General features: G+C 43.9%; 1 protein-coding gene across 1 annotated transcript; it reads left to right on the top strand.

Annotated features, from left to right (window-relative positions):
* The first annotated feature begins 440 nt into the window (after positions 1 to 440).
* On the top strand, positions 441 to 10,882 carry SELE (selectin E). The gene is made up of 14 exons (XM_047705708.1): positions 441 to 541; positions 876 to 960; positions 1,531 to 1,917; positions 2,442 to 2,549; positions 2,927 to 3,112; positions 3,878 to 4,063; positions 4,170 to 4,358; positions 5,526 to 5,714; positions 5,832 to 6,020; positions 6,229 to 6,405; positions 6,890 to 7,000; positions 7,735 to 7,756; positions 7,862 to 7,934; positions 8,854 to 10,882. Exons 2-13 carry the CDS (start codon positions 924 to 926, stop codon positions 7,908 to 7,910), a joined length of 1,830 nt encoding a protein of 609 aa, XP_047561664.1. The 5' UTR covers positions 441 to 541; positions 876 to 923; the 3' UTR covers positions 7,911 to 7,934; positions 8,854 to 10,882.
* Positions 10,883 to 13,899: the final 3,017 nt, after the last annotated feature.

The following is a 13,899-nucleotide window of genomic DNA, read 5'->3' as shown; positions in this document are numbered from 1 at the left end:
AGACTGTCTGCGGTGCACTGTTGACAGCGCAGATGGGAAACGAAGAACGGCAGTCCACAGTTACTAAAACCAACGCAGAGTTAGCTTATGTTCATGAAATTCTGGTTATTACAATTACAGGAGAGATGCTACTAATAAGCAACATTTTCAAACTTTTTAAAGACATCGATTTGGTGTTATTAGAATTTAAAACCCCACATTTGTGCCATATTAGTAGCCTTGATGTAAAATTAAAAGACACGAACAAAGGAGAATTAGCTTGGAGGACTAGAGTCTGACATCACTGAAATTTTTTGGAGTCGTGGATATTCCCGGGAAACTTTTTGGATGCTGCTGGGGAATTCCTCTTCACTGGGTTTGGACACATCCTTGTATTATTACTCACAGGAAACCAGCCTCCCTATAAAGGCGCTCCAGGAGGAGCGGTGCTCTGCGGCTCTCGGCTGACTTCACACCAGAACCGCTGACCGAAGGAGACAGAAGTAGCAGGAACAAAAGCAGGATTTCCAACGCGGCACCGAAGCCAGGACATCACAGAACAGTAAGTGCAAAGAGCCTTTGCAAGGCTGACCTTGAACCAGGGCTGTCAGTACAAAGAGAGATGCAGAAAGCCTTTGATAAAAGACCTGTGCACCTCCTTGTTGTATCCGGACGAGTTAAACTCTGGTTTTTCTCTTTCACCTCCATGATGAAAATCTTTAATTTTGTATATATTCATTCCAGCCAACTTCCTTGAAACAAGCAAAGACGACGGCACTGTTACTCTTTACCTGAAATCTTAGGATGCTGCTGAAAACATCATGTAGAATGATCTCAGTAACTGGCTGCCTAGGGTTTCTTTCTGTAATTAATTTTGTGCTCCCCCCCCCCCCCAGAAAGGCATTTCAAGACTGAACTTCTGATAAAAAAGAGCCCTAGAAGTCATGATCGCCTCACAGCTTCTCTCTGCTCTCACTCTTGGTAAGTCAATGTCGTTCATTAGATCAGGGTTTCTCATCCTGGGCACCACTGGCATTTCAGGCAGGATAATTCCTCCTTGTGGGTGGGGTGGGGAGGGGCGTGTGTTTTAGGGTGTTTAGCAGCGTCTCTGACCTCTCTGCGCAGTGTAGTCCGCTGTGGGTTAGGGGCAGTTTAACCTCCACGTGCCTCCGCTTCCTGATGCGTTAAGTGTTGATCGTAAGTGGCCTATTCCCAGAGGCGTCGTGAGGGTCCACTGTCATGGAAAGGGCCTCACACAGGGCTTGGAAGTGCATATCAAGTGCTCGGTAACCTTACTTATTCTGACGATTACACTACTATAGGGATATCCTGGTAGATTGTGGTGGGTGAGTGCAGGGAGGCCCAAACCCCAAAAGTATGCACAACAGCAGTTTCTCCCTCCAGACCCCTTCTTACTTTGGAAAAGGTGAAAAAAATTCAAATCTTTCCAAAGGCCCCTGGTAGATGAAAATAAGACTATAAAAAGCCCAGTGGATAGAGTCGAACTACAGCAGGACTAACCTCTCCTGCCTTCCCCGTGTTCCCCTTTAGCACTTGTCCTGTTTGAAGAGAGTGGAGCCTGGTCGTACAATGCGTCCACAGAAACCATGACTTTCGACGAAGCCAGCGCTTACTGTCAGCAAAGGTACACGCATCTGGTGGCAATTCAAAACCAAGAAGAGATTAAATACCTGAACTCCGTGTTCAGCCATTCACCTACTTACTACTGGATCGGAATAAGAAAGGTCAATCAGCAGTGGACCTGGATAGGGACCCAGAAGCTTCTGACCGAAGAAGCCAAGAACTGGGCTCCCGGCGAACCGAACAACAAGCAGAACAATGAAGATTGTGTGGAGATCTACATCAAGAGAGACAAGGACACAGGCATGTGGAATGACGAGAGATGCGACAAAAAGAAGCTTGCCTTGTGTTACACAGGTACGGGGCTCGCAGCAGCCGTGGGAGGGCATGTCGGGCTGTGGGCCTCTTGCCAAATTATTGACAGTCTGCAAAACCTGGTCTCTACCATGGTAACGTTATGCTCTAAAAAAATACCATTTTAAAACCACCTGCTTGGTAAATTACATCTTTTTGCTTCTTTGTGTGAGTGTAGGGAAGAATGTACGTACCGAGGTAGGTCGACACGCATGTAGTATGTGCTCATACAACGCATACTTGAGTCACTCATTTATTTGTAGAAGAGCGGTCTTGAAAGTCTGTGAGAAAGGGCATTTTCTGTTCTTGATGCCAATAACGGCTCCACCCCCGACACTTGCACATGAACATCAAGGTTTAAAAGCTGAGCTTCAAACCCAGCTTTGTCCTTGGGCGAAGCCCTTTAGTTAAAATCTCCGGCAGTCCCTGTAACTGGTGAATTCTCTGTCATACACTGTTGCTCCTGAACCCAAAGGACGGCATTGTAAGCACGATGACGATCCTCTTCCTCGTTCTGTTTTCTGCAGCTGCCTGTACCCCTACATCCTGCAGTGGCCACGGTGAGTGTGTGGAGACCGTCAACAACTACACCTGTGAGTGCCACCCCGGCTTCAGTGGACTCAGGTGTGAGCAAGGTGAGTCCCCGCCTCACCCGTTCCTTCCCTCCTGTTGGTAGCGCCGTCCGTGCCCAGCTGGCTTGGGTGTCCGCTCTGCCCATCCTCCCTTCCCTGGGACGTGTAGTGTCACGTGATGGTTAAGAGCCCTGGTTTCAAATCCCAGATTGACCACTGTGACTTCAGACACCCTGATCAGGTGGTTAAACTCTCGAGTACCAGTTTTCTCGCCACAAAATGAGGGTGATAATGGTGTCAACCCCATGGTTAGGTCTAATTGAGTGACCATAGTGCCCGGCAGAGAGGAGGCATTCGGTAAACAGTAGTGACAGTTTCCAGGGCTTCTTCCTTTCATGCTGGGCCACAGAGAGCAGATTTGATGCGGTCTCTCCTTTCAGTTGTGACCTGTCAAGCGCAAGAAGACCCTGAGCACGGAAGCCTGGTCTGCGCCCACCCTCTGGGACTCTTCAGCTACAATTCCTCGTGCTCCGTCCACTGTGAAAAGGGTTACATCCCAAGCAGCACAGAGGCTGCGCGGTGCACTTCTGTGGGGGACTGGAGCGCCCCTCTTCCAGCCTGCAACGGTAAATGCCTCTGAACGCACACCACCTTCTGACTTGTCCCTCGTGGCCTCGGTTTTTTTTAATGCAACTAACAGCACTTTCAAAACTCCAGGGAAAGTTCTTTTTGTTGTTGTTTTTAGTAAGATTCTCCCAGCCAACAGGTGTGGTCAGTAGAGTGCCTGCTCGGTTTCAGAGAGGTTTTTTGGAAAAACCACCAGGTTTGAGATGGGTTCTTCTGAGGCTCTGTGATTTGTAAGAGAGTGCCCATGGTGCTGGGACCACACTCGAGAAACCTTCATGACTTCTCCCACTTGGCCTCTCTCCGTGCAGCAGAAGAATAAGACCATGGCAGTCAAGCAGTCCCAGCAGCTTTTTCTCTCTCAGGCTTATCTTTGTAGGCTGGAGATGAAAACTTTTTGCATCCAAGTCCTGCTGGGTGGACATCAATGAATGTCCCGTGTATGTCAGTACTTTTGTTATTACAACGATCATAAATCCTGACCGAGAATCTGGTTTTTTCTGTTTTTGCCTTCCATAAAATAGATCAGAGACATGAGAGAGATGTGATAACATAGATCAGAGACCACTTAGCATAGCCAAAGTATAAATCAGTCAGAGAAGATGGAAGTATGAAAAAGGCATAAAAGCTTTATCATGTGTGTGCATATCCCCAGTAATTAATTTAGGACTTTGGGATCTACCGTTTGAAAGCTGCTTCCTTTGCCTGTTATAAGTTCCAGCTCAGTAGAAAGTAAACATATTCATGGTACTCGTTCAAATCCCCAGTGGTTGAGTGCAGTGCACTGACAAAGCCCACCAATGGCACTGTGGACTGTCTCGAAAGCTCTGGAAACTTCCCATGGAACACAACTTGTACCTTTGCTTGTGAAGAAGGATTTGAACTAATGGGCTCCAAGCGCCTCCAGTGTACCTCATCTGGGAACTGGGACAACAAGAAGCCAACATGTAAAGGTACAGTTGCTCCATGTCAAGATTCACTGTAAACATTCTTCTCCTCAATCTGTACCTGAAACGGTCAGGCCAGACCTGCTAATGTTCATGGGTGTCTGTGTTACAGCTGTGACATGTGAGGCCATCGGCCATCCTCAGAACGGGTCTGTGAGCTGTAGCCACTCCCCTGAGGGCGAGTTCACCTTTGGGTCCTTCTGCAGTTTCACCTGCGAGGAAGGCTTCCTGGTGCAGGGAGCAGCCCAACTTCAATGCACCGCGCAAGGGAAATGGAGTCAGCAGGTCCCAGTTTGTGAAGGTAAGCCCAAGAGCATCTCCTTTCTACACCCCTTCCTTAAAGGGCAGCAGTCTTCAAACTAGGGCAGTTAAAATGAAACCAGATGCCCACTTTAACTAGAGTAATCAGATTTGATGGGCAACATTCTTCTTATGTTTTTGAGTTTCATATAAAAGAACCACTGCTTATCCAGGGGAAGGATTATATGTACTAAGAGGGGATGTTTTGCTGGTTTCTTCACTGTGCTGTGCTAATATGGTTTCGTTGGCATTGGCATGGAGTAGGCAGAAACCCTAATCTAAGAGGAAATCACATGAGAACACTTAAAAGTAGCATTATGAGAACATGACATGATTTTAAAACTCTTATAATCACTTTTCTTCTGAAACGGCTCATAACTAGCAGTGAAGAGAATGTACGAAGTGTGGTGTCATATATAAACACACTAAAATTTAACCCACTTTAAAGCAAGAGTAGCGATGCTGAAAACAAGGAGTTTTCATTATCACATACTGGTACTTTTGTCACCAAATATAGCACAGAATGATTTCCAGTGTTAAGAAGCCACAAGACCAAAACCAAACTGCAAAGCAGACACATTTTATGGGCTGTCTTCTTACCTTCCTTCTGTGTTTTGGCATCATCTGTTAGCATGCAGGACCCAAAATTTGCTCTCTGACTACATAAAATCTTTCTCCTGACTATAACTTCTTTCTTTTTTTTTTTTTTAAAGATTTTATTTATTTATTTGTCAGAGAGAGAGAGGGAGAGAGAGCGAGCACAGGCAGACAGAATGGCAGGCAGAGGCAGAGGGAGAAGCAGGCTCCCCGCCGAGCAAGGAGCCCGATGTGGGACTCGATCCCAGGACGCTGGGATCATGACCTGAGCCGAAGGCAGCTGCTTAACCAACTGAGCCACCCAGGCATCCCCTATGTAACTTCTTTCAAATGTCAGGACAGCGCTCAGGAAACACTGGTTCTATTAAAGGTTGTCCTTTACTGAATGCCATTATCAACGAAGGGACTGGCATTCAAAGAAGACAGTCATCTTCCCAACTGTCCAGGGAGGAATGAAGAGCCTTGAGGTCTCTAAACATTGTTTTGCCCAAAACGAAGGGGTTCATTCATCAAGTGAATGAACTCTCCAGTTCCACTGCAGTATTTTCTGACCATCATTTTGGTGTTTCAGCTTTTCAGTGCAAAGCCTTGTCCATCCCAGAGAAAGGCTACATGAATTGTCTTCCAAGTGCTTCTGGAAGTTTCCAAAGTGGGTCCAGCTGTGAGTTCTTCTGTGAGAAGGGATTCGTGTTGAAAGGATCCAAAAAACTCCAGTGTGGCCCCACAGGCGAATGGGACAGTGAGGAGCCCACATGTGAAGGTACAGTTTTTGTTTTTACTTCAAGATAAAAACTATTGAAGACCTAGGGACTAGATTACTTGAGAAAACTGTTGCTTTCTGATACAGACTTCTAATGTGCTCACTTGTGTCTTCCAGCTGTGAAATGCGACGCTGTCCGGCATCTCCAGCATGGCTCGGTGAGGTGTGCCCATTCCTCTGTTGGAGAGTTCACCTACAAGTCCTCCTGTGCCTTCAGCTGTGAGGACGGCTTTGAGTTACATGGGTCAGCTCAGCTCGAGTGCACCTCTCAGGGACAGTGGACGCAGAAGGTCCCCTCCTGCCAAGGTAGGGCTGAATTTAGACTTTAAGGAGTTAGGTCAAATACTTCATGTGTGTCTGAAGCTAGATTGCCCATGGGGCTTGACCCTAATTTCCTACACACTGAAAATTAGGTAATGCTTATAAGTTACGTCTATTGAAGAGTTTTCAGCCAGTTTTAGACCTTTTCCAGGAGACCTTTGTTAACCTCTCCCCATGTGTCCATCATTTGCAGTGGTACAATGTTCAAGCCTGGCAGTTTCCGGAAAGACGAACATGAGCTGCAGCGGGGAGCCTGTGTTTGGAGCTGTGTGTACGTTTGCATGTCCCGAAGGATGGACATTCAATGGGACTACAGCTCTGACCTGTGATGCCACAGGACACTGGTCTGGGATCCCACCGACCTGTGAAGGTGAAGCCCTGACTGGTGCTGGCTGTCTGGGAGGCTAGAGAGAAGAGGGGGAAAGTAACAAACCATTCATTACGTTCAAACAAGAAAGGTTCTTAAGGTTGAGAAGCTGGTGAATATTTAGTTTTATGGCGATAGAAAACAGAACAGCTGACATGTGGATGGAATGGGTAGAATTCTGACAAGTGGAAAAAGGGGAGCTCGAGGTCAAAGTCGGGAAACAGAAGACAGGTGAGGGAAAGAGCAGGCATGCAGTCTTGACCAAGGTGCAGTGGGTTCTGGGAAGGGCTTGACAGGTTAGAGAGCTCCCGACAGTGGTGGGAGACAAGCTGTCGCAGGTGGTTTGGGTCTGTCTCAGAGGACTTTAGTGCCTCTGTGTGTACTGAAGTAGCTCATCAGTGTGCAAAGGAAAGGGCAAATGGACAGAACAGAAAGACTTGAAATTCAGTTCCTTCTCGTGACAGTTCCTCCCTCTCGGTTTCCCTAGCTCCCGCTGAGTCCAGCGCTCCCCTGGCAGTTGGACTTGCTGCTGCTGGGACCTCCTTCTTGACATTAGCCTCGTTTCTCCTCTGGCTCCTGAAACGCCTGAGGAAGAAGGGTAAGGGAGTTTGGGAGCATACTCCAAAAATGTTTTTGAAAAATGTATTTTTTTCTCATTGATGAGTCATGTTCTCTCTTGCACATTTAAACAATAATTAGACTAGAGTTACCAGATAAACACTAATAAACAGTATAATTGAGCTGTGGTCTTAGAGGAAGATTTTTAGGAAATACACATTATTGAACAGTGGACAACTCCAAGAGATACCATTCACGGGGAATTCTGCATCTCCCCTGGTCGTTGTGCCGTGAGGCTTTGGGTTTGTGCTTCCAGGAAATGGTTAAAATGTTTCCAAAACATTCTTTTGGAATACAGGCTTAAATATGGAGTATCTCCTGGGGACTGTCCCCTGCAAACACATATAGCCACACTCACAGCTCGTTTGGCTTATGAAATATTTAACACTTTTTAAAATCAAGTTCTGACATTTATAAAAATGAGAACTCTCCCATAAAATCTAGGTTTGGGACTTCTCTTGAAAAACTGGCAGATCAACTCGGCAAGCTGAGCCTGCGGCTGTCGCTAGCATTAGGAAGCTGCTGGGCCCTTAGGATGAGTGTGTGCTTTGCACATCCCCGCCTTGCCCCAAGCTGTGTTTGTGCTCTGATTATCACAGGAGCCCTGAAGGCTTGGAGCTTGTAGTCCCTGGTGAATAGAGCCATACTTTTTCTGAATGTGATATGTCCTTCAAAGTCCATTAGTCCAAATTAATGGTCTTCTTTTTCTTGCAGCAAAGAAATTTGTTCCTGCCAGGTAAGTTGCATTCTTGTCCAAAGCATGCCACTGAATATTCTACACATTTTTCTCTGTTCGTGTTGGGAAACAGAGCTTAATCTAGTGTTCTTGTGTGTTCCACAGCAGCTGCCAGAGCCTTGAATCCGACGGATCCTTCCACATGGCTTTGTAGTCATTTTCAGTCCAAAGGAATCAGGTAAGACTTAAAATCCCATATGATTTTGAAAGAACATAACCTTTCTTCGTGTTCTGTTGCTCCCTGAGCCCTCCAAACCTGCTGGTTCTTTGGGGGAGAATCACCACCTTTGTGGTGTTTTATGAAAAGTTATTTCATTTCTTTGCAGAAGGAAAAGAAAACATAAACAAGATTTGGCCTAGAGTCATTTCACTTGTGAAAGTTAATAATAATGATGATGATCGTTAACCCTTATGTGGCACTTACTATCTCCTAGATAGTAAGTGCCACGTCCTAACTAGGAATTGTATGAGATAGGGACTGTTGCCAATTTCTTATCATGTGGGTAAGAATGTGAGGAACAGACAAGTTACATAAACTTGTTTAAAATCTTAAATCTAGTGAGTGGCGTATCCAGAATTCAAACTCAGGCAGAATCTGTGTTCTTAGCCACTCTGCTGTGCTTTCTGAGAATTGGAAGGGTCAGCTCTCCCCTGAATATATTTTGTAAGTTAATAGACTTTATTTTTTTTAGGCAGTCATAGGTTTACAGAAAAAGTGAGCAGAAACTAGAATTCCAACATACTCCTTGACCCTTCTATGTCCTCTTTTAGTAACAACTTGTGTTAGTGGGGTATTTTGTTACAATTGATGGGTCAATATAGACACATTGTTATTAACTAAAGTCCATCATTTACATTAGGGTTTCCTTTTGGTTTTGTATATTCTATGGGTTTTGACAGGTGTATAATGACGTGTACCCACCATTCCAGTATCATACAGAATAGTTTTGCTGCCCTAACTAAATAGAATTTTTTTGTTCATGCTTGGACTCTCCAGTGAGAGAGAACACAGTGGTCTGGGCTAGAAGGTGAATTTTGTTGTTGCTATTAATGCAGAATATTAAGGGTCCTTGACAGTATGCATTCTTCGTCTGCAGGAACACACGTACCTCCAGGGGACTAGACCAATAGCCTGATGATGGCAGCGACAGAAGGGGATCCTCTGGTCTCTGGTGCTTCTCAGTTCCCATATCCGCCACCTTGACAGCTGAGAGCATGGACCCCATGAGGACTTCAAAGGCCCAGACTCTAGTGGGCAAGGCCAGCCTGTCACCAGCAAGACTCAGCTTTCTCTTTCTTGTTCTCAGCATCTGGAAAGTGCTGATGGAGGAAAAGCATATTTTCTTCTGGACAAAAGTGAAGAGACTCCGGCTCCAGCGTCTCAGGATTCCTGTTCTAACTGTCTCCCTGCTCACTGTGAGATCTCAGTGGAGAAACATGGTATTTTGTGGTATTGTTTCTTTCTGTGTCTCAACTACTGATTGATTACATGGCTGCTGTCGTCGGGATGAATAACCGTCAGGAGTTTAGGGAAAACAAAACAACTGGGCCAAAGATACTCTATTACCAATGTGCAAAAAATGACCATTTTTAAAAGCCCACAGGCGAGTGCATGGGGAAATCCTATTTAATACTCTGGGCAAAGATTACTAAGCAGTCTTAATCACTTTTATCCCTGTGGGATTCAGTGCTTTATAAAGTGTTCCTAGAGATTATGTTCTTTTATTTGCATTGGCTAAAGAACAACCTTCCCTAATTCTTAATTCAGTGTAAGTATTGTAGGGACTTTAAAATATGTGCAGGTTAAGACTACGTTTAGGGTAAATGTTACTTAAACTAGATCTTTATTTATTAATTAATAGGTTCTGTAGTAAATTTATTTCAAAAAAGGGCAAATGCTGTCCCCCAGCAATGTATATTGTTAACCAGTATAAAGTCGAGATTTTTACTATAGTTACTTTTAAAAACATGAGTAGCTGGGCACCTGGGTGGCTCAATCCATTAAGTATCTGACTTTGATCTCAGCTCAGGTCTTGGTCTCAGAGTCACAAGTTTAAGCTCTGCATTGGGCTCCGTGCTGGGCGTGGAGCCTATTTTAAAAATAAATAAATAAAAACAGGAGTAGTATCAGGAGAGTAGAATCCCAATGGCATACACTTGTACAGTGTCAGCTTTGTTTTCAGAAGGATGTGGCTTTCTAGGACAAAAACTTCCATTAGGCCAAGTGTTCTGATTTGAAAAAAGCATAAATGCAAACAAATAAAAGTACACTTTCATGAATATCTTTGTTGAAAAAAAAAAACAGGTAGAAAATGGATGTGCTTTCCATTCCTACAAAGATGTTTATCAGATGCGATGCATCAACATATCATTCTTGCATATGACGTAAGATTTTAAATTCGTGATGAGAACTCTCCATGAAAAGGATTTATCCAGTGGATTTTTTTTTAAGTGAAGGTTTTTAATATTAATTCCTTAATTGTGTTATTCTGTTTGTTAGAGTGTTCATGAAGAAAGGACAGTCTGTATGAATGAATACTTATGTTTATTTATGAGGGAAGTTAAAATTCCTATGGAATCTTCAGTTATCAGTTGATCATTGGCAGTGAGAAATTCTTGGCCCATCCATCACCAGAGCTTCTCACTCCATCTTGCCAATGATATGAGAATCAAAACTCTCTAATCTAGCTAGATTCACTAATCTGGCATGTGCTGAAAAATCAGTTTTGGAGAAGTGCTGGCTGCATGTTGGCCAACGCAAAGACAAAAGTCAACAGGGAGGCATGCTAAGGGTCAGAAGGTCAGAGATTTTGACAGGGCAAAAGAACTCTAGGGAGTAAGGGAGAGAAAAAATAAACAACTCTGCAAGCAGGCTACCTATGGAATAGCTTATTATTTTCTCTGAAATTGCTCAAATGTTGTACATATAAATATTTATATATACTGCAGTGGAAATAGCTGTGTGAAATGTAAATATGGTCTGTGTTTGGGTTTAACAAAGTATTTTAAATTATGATTTAAAATATTTTATAGTTTTTAAAGTATGTATTTATTTAAGCTTATGCCATACCTATTCTGTGTTTGGCATGGCAGTACAAAGTTTGATAATAAACATGTTTATATTTAGTTCTGTGTGTAGGTCCTTTCTTAAAAATTCTATTCTCAGGGGCACCTGGGTGGCTCAGTGGGTTAAAGCCTCTGCCTTCAGCTCAGGTCATGATCCCGGGGGCCTGGGATCGAGCCCCACATCGGGCTCTCTGCTCAGCAGGGAGCCTGCTTCCCTTCCTCTCTCTGCCTCTCTCTGCCTACTTGTGATCTCTCTCTCTCTGTCAAATAAATAAATAAAATCTTTAAAAAAAATTCTATTCTCACAGCCCATGTTTTTCTTCCTTCCTTTAATTCTAATTAACTAATTATTGAGTAATTGCTTAATATCTGTCTTTTCTGCTAGATTCTAAGTTCCTTAAGGGTAGGAGCAAATTATCTTGTTCATTGCTGTGTTTCTGGGATTTAATATATACCTGATATGCCACAGATACTCCACAAATATGTTTTGAATGAACGAATATAAGTGGACAAACAAAGGCAGACGTGCTCACGATAAGGAGCAGATCCACTTTTCTTAAAAGGAATGAGTTGTCTCAGAAGGCAAGGTTCAAAATCCTGTCATAGAGACAAGATAGGTTCGACAACAGTACAGAACAGAATGGAAATGAAGAAGAAATGAAGGAGCTAGTTAATGGCCTGGAGGTTCAACGAGGTACAATTGACAAGTGCTGCAATGAGGTAGTCGAGCACTAGGTCTACAAGAGGGGGTGAACTACGGGGGTGGGGTGCTGGAGTATGTGATTTCAGAGTTGATACAGTTTGGGGTGAGGTCAAGGTTGAGGCTGTGTCCAGGGGAGAAGGTAGTTCAAGTGGAGGAGAGGAGGAGGATGCTATTGGAGAACAGGCACCTTGGCTGTGGGGTTCCTGGTCGTTGTGTGAGACTGGGTGTTCCTTCTACCCATGATAAATTTGTGTTGGAAACTGCAGTGAACACAACCTTGACTGGCAGCAGTGAGCAAGCTTTCCAGTCATCTGTGATGGGGATGGGCACAAGGGAAGGACAGTGGTCCTTCCTAAGGACCTAAGGCTTCTTCTGTTGAAGGTATTCATTGACCCTTGCTTCAACCATCCCATGGTGGCAAACAGCCCTCCAGCATTAGTTTCAATCTCTCTGGGGTTTTGCAATGGTTTATAATGTTCACCTACTCATTCTAGTTCTGCCCTTTGGGGACCACAGAATAGCCAAATAACCACTCTTCTCCTGATCACCCTTTCAGGTGGCTGCTAACATGTCCCATGACCTTGCCTACCCCACACCTTCTCTTTAGACTGAATGTGCACTATTTTTAAAATTTTATTATTGAGGTAAAGTTTATATAACATGAAAGCAACCATTTTAAGTGTATGATTCAGAGAGGTATTTAGTACATTCATAGTGTTGTACAATCACCACCTCTACCTAGTTAAAAATATTCTCATCAGGGTTGCCTGGGTGGCTCAGTGGGTTAATCCTCTGCCTTCAGCTCAGGTCATGATCCCAGGGTCCTGGGATCGAGCCCCGAATCGGGTTCTCTGCTCAGCAGGGAGCCTGCTTTCCACTCTCTCTGCCTGTTTCTCTGCCTGCTTGTGATCTCTGTCAAATAAATAAATAAAATCTTTTTTTTTTTTAATCACTTAAAAAAAAAAAAAAGGAAAACCCTAAACCCAGTAACAGTCAGTTTCCATTCAACTCTCCCCTCAGCCCCTGGCCACCACCAGTTTGTTTCCCATCTCTACGGACTTGCCTATTCTAGGTATTGCATATGAACAGATTGCACAATATCTGGCCTTCTGTGTCTGGCATCTTTCCCTAAGTGTGAGGCATTCAAGGTACAACCACACCATAGCGTGTATCAGTACTTTGTTCCTTTTTATGGATGAATCATATTCCATGGTATAGATGAATGTGCAGTAAATTTAAGCCAAATTTCTCACTGTAGCTTCAAAATGTTTTTAACCAATAAAAAATCCATCCGTATGACTCAAAAGCATCCATATGAAAAATGCCTTGATAAAAGCCAAAACCCACAGAACCGATGGACTCGGTGAGAGGACCTTCAGAGAGGCGAAGCTGTGGTCTGAGTCCTTTATTTTATTATTTGTTTGTTTGTTTGTTTGTTTTTGAAGATTTTATTTATTTATTTGAGAGATCACAAGTAGGCAGAGAGGTAGACAGAAAGAGGGGGAAGTAGGCTTCCTGCTGAGCAGAGAGCCCGATGCGGGGCTCGATGCAGGGTTTGATCCCAGGACCCTGGGATCATGACCCGAGCCAAAGGCAGAGGCTTAACCCACTGAGCCACCCAGGTGCCCCCTAAGTCCTTTAGAAATCTAACTTGATATAAGGCCAGAATTTAAAAATGTATAGAAAAGTTGTCTATCTGACAATGTCACTAAATAACTCCTCCCTCTAAAATCCAACTTTGGATGGACCTAAGGTCTCTCCTTCTAGGACCTGCTGGTGCACCATATAAGCATGGTGTGAGTCTGGAGCTTGAATGTCAGATGACCTAGACCAGCTTTCTGAAGAAAGCCCTGGATCTTGGTTTTCAAAGAATAAGAATGTCCAACAAACAAATAGAACAAAAAGATATCCAACAAAATAATGAGACCAAAAAAGATTAAGTCTTTCCTTAAGAAAGAAAAGGATATTTGCAGTTTATGACCCAAAAGGGGTTTATTTACCCATTTACCCAATGACATTTATTAATGCTGGACCTTCTGCTTCTGAAAATATAGAGAATGAATATCCTGAAAACGCACCTGCTGTAATATTTTTAATTTCTAGGTGGATTATAATACCCTGTTTAAATGACTGAGCATACAAAAAAGAATGGAAATCTCAGAGGACAAAAATGATTAGGAAGAAGGTGCTGGGCCATGTAAGATTTTGTGAGCCAGAGTAAGGACTTCAGATTTTACTCTGTGTAGGATGAGAGGCCACTGCAGGGTCTCACTTGTGCTCTCTCATGCTAGTTATTTTCTTCCCCTCTGCTACCCTCCTTCGCTACCCGTCCATTCTCAGGCCTCCTTGCCCTGTGCCCCAGAGGCTGAACCCT

The sequence above is a fragment of the Lutra lutra genome, chromosome 15, assembly GCF_902655055.1.
Source record: "Lutra lutra chromosome 15, mLutLut1.2, whole genome shotgun sequence".
NCBI classification, from domain to species: Eukaryota; Metazoa; Chordata; class Mammalia; order Carnivora; family Mustelidae; genus Lutra; species Lutra lutra.
The sequence above is the reverse complement of the archived record's forward strand: the minus strand, read 5'-3'. Positions and strand labels throughout refer to the sequence as shown.

Excerpts from the sequence above, each read along its gene's own strand:
- SELE (XM_047705708.1), top strand. The coding sequence starts at position 924 with ATGATCGCCTCACAGCTTCTCTCTGCTCTCACTCTTG. Across the intron at positions 1,918-2,441 it reads GCTTGCCTTGTGTTACACAG|CTGCCTGTACCCCTACATCC; the intron begins GTACGGGGCTCG and ends TGTTTTCTGCAG. Across the intron at positions 4,359-5,525 it reads GCAGGTCCCAGTTTGTGAAG|CTTTTCAGTGCAAAGCCTTG; the intron begins GTAAGCCCAAGA and ends TTGGTGTTTCAG.